The following is a 6890-nucleotide window of genomic DNA, read 5'->3' as shown; positions in this document are numbered from 1 at the left end:
CGAATTTAATTTTTAAAATATATATATTTATAAATATATAATTATTTCTTAAAATATAAAAAATGAATTTCAAACAGTATATTTACTCTAAGAACACTCCATAATTTCTTTATATTGACAATGACATGACTAATTCTCGCTTGGCTTTGAATATTAAATTGGTGGCATACTTTTCGTTCCACGCAACATTCGAATTTGGAAATTAGAATTGGTCTGTTCCTTTTTCTTGAATAAACTCTGTCTGTGGAATGAACCCATCAAACATCTTCTTTTCGTCCATGACCTCTACCAGCCAAAAACAAGGACAACGCATCAAGGGATGATTGCTTACTAGCAAAATCACATTTTAAACTTGCACGTAATTGTTATGTGGGAGACCAGGTAACCTCATCTTTAAACCAAACCAGCAAAAAAGAAAATAAAGGACCATGGCTTAGAATGAACATTAGCGTTTGCTGTACAAGATCGTATATTCTTGGGTAATTAGGAACCCCATACGAGAAAATGTACCAGTAAAGAATGGTCCATCACAAAACCTGTTTCTATCTGTTGTATTTCTCTGATGTTAAACTATAGCAAAAGACAATTCCAAGGCACTCAGCAACACAGAAACAGTAAAAACCGATGCAGAAATTTGTTCGTGATGCTACAATACTGTGTTTGGAGATCGTCCAGTTCCAGAACCATCCAACACAATTTCAAACAAATCAGCTTCAGATTCTTCATCGAAATCAACTGTCTGGTTATTAGCACCATTGCTGTTGTGGGTACCTTTAGTTGTAATTCTATTAAGCCACTGAGAGTCTATCCTTCCCATTGAGAAGAGTTCTTTGCTATCTTCGTAGCCCAAAGCAGGGGAATTTACAAGAGGGCCAATGAAACAAGGATTTGGTGTTCGTTGAGCATTTGCCGCCGCATAACTGAAAGCACTTTGTCCAAAATTGACTAGAACTAATGTCTCATTGTTGGCTGCTATTGTTGGGTACAATGGTGTGCCAAATTCCTCTGACTTGCAATGAATTACATGGACCAGCTCTGCATCTAATGTGAAAAATACTTTCTTTTGCCTTGGATCGAATCCACAACCAATTACTTTATCCCTTCTTGTCCATTCTCCTCTCTCTGATTCAAACACCAATTTTATCCCTGTAACAGAGGTAGAAATGCTTATGCTTTTCTTGAAGAGTCAAAAAAAAAAAAATTATTATATATTGCATTAAACTGCTATAATTTTAGCCTGCTAATTACATGATTCTGTTTTGTTGCACCCACCTACATCATTTATTCAGTCAACTGCTTGATACCTACTCCAAAAACAGTTAAGCATGCCACGATTAATGATCTGAGCTTAAAGAAACAATAATTCTTCATTCCATAATTAATGGCTAAGTCATAGTGGACCACATATAATTAACCTTTCACTAGTATTGGAGATAAATTAGGTTGGAGAATTATTTATTATTGGGTTGTGAACTTTCTAATGCCATTTCCCAGAAGCAAATTAATCTTGAAGCTACATTCAAAAATTTACAGGAAACAATTTTTCCTCATTAAACTTGTCTCCACGGGCAGTTTATATATCAAATGCTATTTCCATTTTTTTTTTAAAAAAAAAATGAGAACTAATTGACAAAAAGAGAAGAAACTTTACCTTCAAGGTAGACTGAACCATTGGAGTTGAATCCTATGGAACCTGGATAGCTTCCAGGAAGTTTCAAAGGAAGAGAACCTCCTGTAGTGAGCCCTACAGATAACATAACAGCTTCTTCCTTGCCATCATCTTTACCAGCAAGCTTCGATTCTTCAATCTTGTTGAATCGATAGCTGCTACTAACATGTAATAAAGATTCTGAATTCAGTTTCGGGTTAGAATTTTCTTGGATAAGTTTAGTCTTCTCGCCTTCCGTAACCTTGGTGATGGACTCATCATGATCCTCGCCTTGAGAATACAAAATTGTGATTTCAAAGTAGGCCTCTTGAGGAAAAGCTGAATTCCCCAACGGAGGCCCTGGTAAAGGCAAAGCAGTTCTAATTACAGAAGAAGCAGACATAAAAGCATTACTTACATTAACCTTCTTTAATCCAGAATTTAGTCTTATCTTTTGCATGAAATCAGCTGATCCTTGACTCACTTCCCAGCTTATCTCCATCTCCGCTTCCCTTCCATTATCGCCAACTGCACAGAAACCTAAGAGGGATGATCGCGTGGAGGGGGACGACATATAACCTGTAAAGCCAAATCTAGACCATCCATTTTCAACTGCGTCTGTAATAAGCGATGGATGATCAATCCAACTGAACAAAGGCCTAGCTGAAACCCCACGTCGGAAGACACAATAATTTCCTTTTCTTTTGCCGTCTAATTCAAGCTGATGGTGAAGAATCCCTTGATGAAGCTTTGTAATCCCATCTTGCAAGCTCTCTGTTCTAGTAGTCGTCGTTTCAACAGCGCCTTTACCTCTTCTGAAACAAGAGCATCTCAGAATAAACACGATAAAAATTATGGCAATAGCAATAACAGACAACGCCACCAACAGAAGATGTTCCCATTCAAGCATTCTTCTTTCCAGAAATCAAGTTTCCCTGTGCTTTCTGGTATTGTATATGGGATTAAGCAGGCATGGGTCTTGGAGTTTTTTTTTTTTTCTTGTAAAGAAATTAAGCGGAGGAAATAAAAGAAGGGAAGAGGTTATGAGGAAGGAGGCGTGGACCAAGACTGGTCCTAGAAAGGCAGGAAGATGGTGTATCCAAACCGCAAAACAAAGCAAAAAAGGCGACATTTTCAAAGAGATGGCATTAACGTTTTTTTCTTTCCAGTCCATGGTTAAATTAATTAGTGAGAACCGACAGTCTTCCCTCTCTAAAGAACGCATTAGTTGATTCATAATGCCGTACTAATTTTCAAAGGGGAAAGAGAGAGAGAGAGGGGGGTGGGTGGTGGGGGGAAGCACTTCTAGAAAGCGAGAGAGATCCAAATGTTAATACCCATTAAGCTTTATCCCGTGCGAGGGGACAATAAGGCATTCTTGGTGCCGTCAAGACGGAGATTGTCAAGAAAGTTGAAGGGCAAAAGCAGAGGAAACAGAGGAACAATATTTTCATTGTGGGATGTGTTGGTAGTTATTTGTCGATTGACAGTTGATTAAATCCAATGCTTGTTAACTTTGATGGAGAGTCAATGATGCTAAAATGTATGCAAATGCAATCAAATATAAAGTGTATCAAAAGCCATTTTATCTGGCATCAAAATTAACCTCACAGGCCTTTAAGGTTGTATCAAAATATTATTAATTTGTTAACTTTTTCTTGGCATTGTTTGTTTACAAGGAAAATTCATGCACATATAAAATTTGTCTTTTTTAAGACGTAATTGTAGGCTTTGCAAAAGAGAAAACACCCATGCATCAATCAAGGAGGGGTCGCACTTTGTTTTCTGTTTTGTAAACCAAGGTAGGGAAAAGATATGTGGATTTTGTCACCTCATTTCCTATGTATAGGCCTTTTTATTTAGAGATGACCATTTCCTATGTGTCATAATCCAACTTTCTAAGATAATCAAAATGCTGGATGCCATTTTTTTTATTCAAATAGGCAAGTGGACCAAGAGAATTGAAAATTATCCTTGTATGTCCTTACATGATTTATTTTTGGTGGCGATTGGCCCTTTAAGGACCACAACAAAAGAAAAGGAAAAAACAAATGGCGGCCTTTAAATCACCCAACCCCAATTACTTTAATTAACATCACAATTCAATAAGCTTATATATATGAATTATTTTCAAAAATAGAGCCAGCAGATTCCATTCTTAAAATGAGATTGCTTTTCCCTTTACAATAAAACTAAAAATTAGGTAAAGTTGCAAATTACATAATTAATAATGTGGGAGTTAAGCATTAGATTGTTTGAACATGTTGATTTAATTTTAGGCTTAATGGTCAAATAAAAAAAGTAATTTTTCTATTTTTACACTTATGTTTTATTATTTCAATTTTATTTTTTTTTCTCAATTTCAAATATTAGTTATAAATTTTATATATATATCATTAAATTTTTTTAAAAAAAATCTATTATATTTTTGAATTTATATATTTTATAATATTTAAATATAAAATTTGCTCATCCGAAATATTAGGTGAGTTCATACATTTGCGATCACAATTATTCACATGTTATTATATGAAATCAAGGGCTTAAGGAGCTTACATTGTGAAAAATCATAGTGTATATATAGTAGTGTTTGTTATAAATAGATTGTATGTTAGACAGTATAGAGAGAAATAATTCCTATATTGTTAAAATATAAGGGAATGACAATAGTGAAATATGTATAGAGTTATATATATATAATTCAATATATATTATTCTATTATGACACTTGACACGTATACGTGTGAAATAAAATAATTATCATATTATAATTTTGGTAAATAAATTATGAACAGATGTGTTTATTAACAAGTAGATATATCTGTTAATAAATAGACATATCAATTCTATACAAATAGTCATAACTGTTTGTATAGGTGTCTGTTAATAAACCGACATGTCTATTCTATGCAAAAAGTCATAACTATTTGTATAGGTGTCTATTAATAAACAGATATGTCTATACAAACAATCATAACTATTTGTATAGGTATCTTTTAATAAAAAGACATGTATATTCTATACAAACAGTCACAACTGTTTGTATAGGTGTCTGTTAATAAACAGACATGTCTATTCTATACAAAAAGTCATAACTATTTGTATAGGTGTCTGTTAATAAACAGATATGTCTATACAAATAGTCACAACTATTTGTATAGGTAGCTTTTAATAAACAGACATATCTATTACACAAATAGTTGTATCTATTAGAGATAGACAGATGTGTCTATCTAGTAAAGGTGCCATGACTTTTCATTCTTTATAAATATGGATGATTTTTTCAATCCAGAAATATATACTACTTCTACTTCTTCTTCTTTTCTTCTAGTCTCTCTAAATTCAGTTCATATAAAGAGTTCTTAAGGGAAATCTTCAGGAGTTGCTGTCTGTAGATTTCAGGCTTTGTTGTATCCTGGAGATATATTACCATAACCTTACAGTAATCTAGTGGGGACAATTAATACCTTAAAGATAGTGATTCATCATGCCTCAAAGCCTATTCTACACCCACTGCATCAACAATTTTAAGATATTAATCGCAATGGAGTCTAAGGCTGTTTTCGTGATGAATCAAGAGGTTGTGAAACTTGATTGTTTTAAGGAACAAATTATGTTCACTGAAAAGGTGAAAACAAATCCAAAAAAGAAAATGAATTGCCATGCAGAGGTCATATTCTCAATAACTCATCATATAGGCTATAAGACTTGTTTACTTCTGTCAAGTCTTCAAAGGAAATCTGAAATTCGTTATAATTCGAATATAATACAGAAAAAAAAGGTATGGATAAATTTCTCATTATGAAATATTTTGAATTCTAAATATTTGATAATATGCCTGTTATGAATAAGTCCATGAGTTACATATCTTTGTTTCAAAATTTAAGGATTTAAAAGTGGTAGTTCCTAAATCATTGCAATTAGGAGGAATAATAGCATATCATACTTCTAGTTTGAATGATTATAGGAAGAAATTATTGTATGCCACATACGATTTTTCTCTTAAACTGATTCAGAAACACTTACACATTAAAAAGTTTTTTATTTGATAATTTGTTTTATGTTGATGACATGCTTATAATTAGAAGAAGTATAAGGTTATATTATGATGCTAAAGCTCATGGTGAATGTGTTAAAGAAGGTAATAAGATTTATGTGTATAAGTCAAAAAACACTTTTATATGCATAAATCCTAATTCATATTAATTGTGTCTATCATTAACTAGATAGGGATATTGTTAAAAATATTAGTGATAATAAAATTTGTCTCATTTTGAAAGAGTTATGTCTATTCATTAAAAGGCATCAAAATGAACTATTTATTGCCAATAGTTATATTTATTTTAAAATGTGTAAATGAACAAATATAATTGTTCTAAGAGATACAAAGTGAATGGTTGCATCTGTTCTAAGAGGTATAAGTGAATGGTTATATATGTTCTAAGAGGTATATGTGAATTGTTGTATCTGTTCTAAGATGTATAAGTGAACGGTTGTGTATGTTCTAAGAGGCATAAGTGAACAAATATAATTGTTCTAAGAGATACAAAGTGAACAGTTGTAGCTGTTGCAAAAGGTATAAGTAAACATATGTAATTGTTCTAAGAAATACAAAGTGAATGATTATATTTATTTTAAAAGGTGTAAGTGAACAGATATAATTATTATAATAGATACAAATTGAACTATCGTATATGCTTGAAAAGATGCAAATGCTTTATAAATAGCAGTTTGGAATAAAAATCTATTAATCAAAGGAAATCTGAAATTCGTTATAATTCGAATATAATACAGAAAAAAAAGGTATGGATAAATTTCTCATTATGAAATATTTTGAATTCTAAATATTTGATAATATGCCTGTTATGAATAAGTCCATGAGTTACATATCTTTGTTTCAAAATTTAAGGATTTAAAAGTGGTAGTTCCTAAATCATTGCAATTAGGAGGAATAATAGCATATCATACTTCTAGTTTGAATGATTATAGGAAGAAATTATTGTATGCCACATACGATTTTTCTCTTAAACTGATTCAGAAACACTTACACATTAAAAAGTTTTTTATTTGATAATTTGTTTTATGTTGATGACATGCTTATAATTAGAAGAAGTATAAGGTTATATTATGATGCTAAAGCTCATGGTGAATGTGTTAAAGAAGGTAATAAGATTTATGTGTATAAGTCAAAAAACACTTTTATATGCATAAATCCTAATTCATATTAATTGTGTCTATCATT

General features: G+C 31.8%; 1 protein-coding gene across 1 annotated transcript; it reads right to left on the bottom strand.

Annotated features, from left to right (window-relative positions):
- Positions 1-409: 409 nt before the first annotated feature.
- On the bottom strand, positions 410-2863 carry LOC110671172 (uncharacterized). Its single transcript, XM_058130886.1, has 2 exons — positions 1652-2863; positions 410-1146 (listed from the first exon to the last, which is right to left on the bottom strand). The coding sequence occupies exons 1-2, from the start codon at positions 2556-2558 to the stop codon at positions 647-649; spliced, it is 1407 nt and encodes a 468-aa protein (XP_057986869.1). The 5' UTR covers positions 2559-2863; the 3' UTR covers positions 410-646.
- Between the last annotated feature and the right edge of the window lie 4027 nt (positions 2864-6890).

The sequence above is a fragment of the Hevea brasiliensis genome, chromosome 12 (genome assembly GCF_030052815.1).
Source record: "Hevea brasiliensis isolate MT/VB/25A 57/8 chromosome 12, ASM3005281v1, whole genome shotgun sequence".
Taxonomy (NCBI): domain Eukaryota; kingdom Viridiplantae; phylum Streptophyta; class Magnoliopsida; order Malpighiales; family Euphorbiaceae; genus Hevea; species Hevea brasiliensis.
The sequence above is the reverse complement of the archived record's forward strand: the minus strand, read 5'-3'. Positions and strand labels throughout refer to the sequence as shown.

Excerpts from the sequence above, each read along its gene's own strand:
- LOC110671172 (XM_058130886.1), bottom strand. The coding sequence starts at position 2,558 with ATGCTTGAATGGGAACATCTTCTGTTGGTGGCGTTGTCTGTTATTGCT. Across the intron at positions 1,147-1,651 it reads TGGTTCAGTCTACCTTGAAG|GGATAAAATTGGTGTTTGAA; the intron begins GTAAAGTTTCTT and ends CCTCTGTTACAG.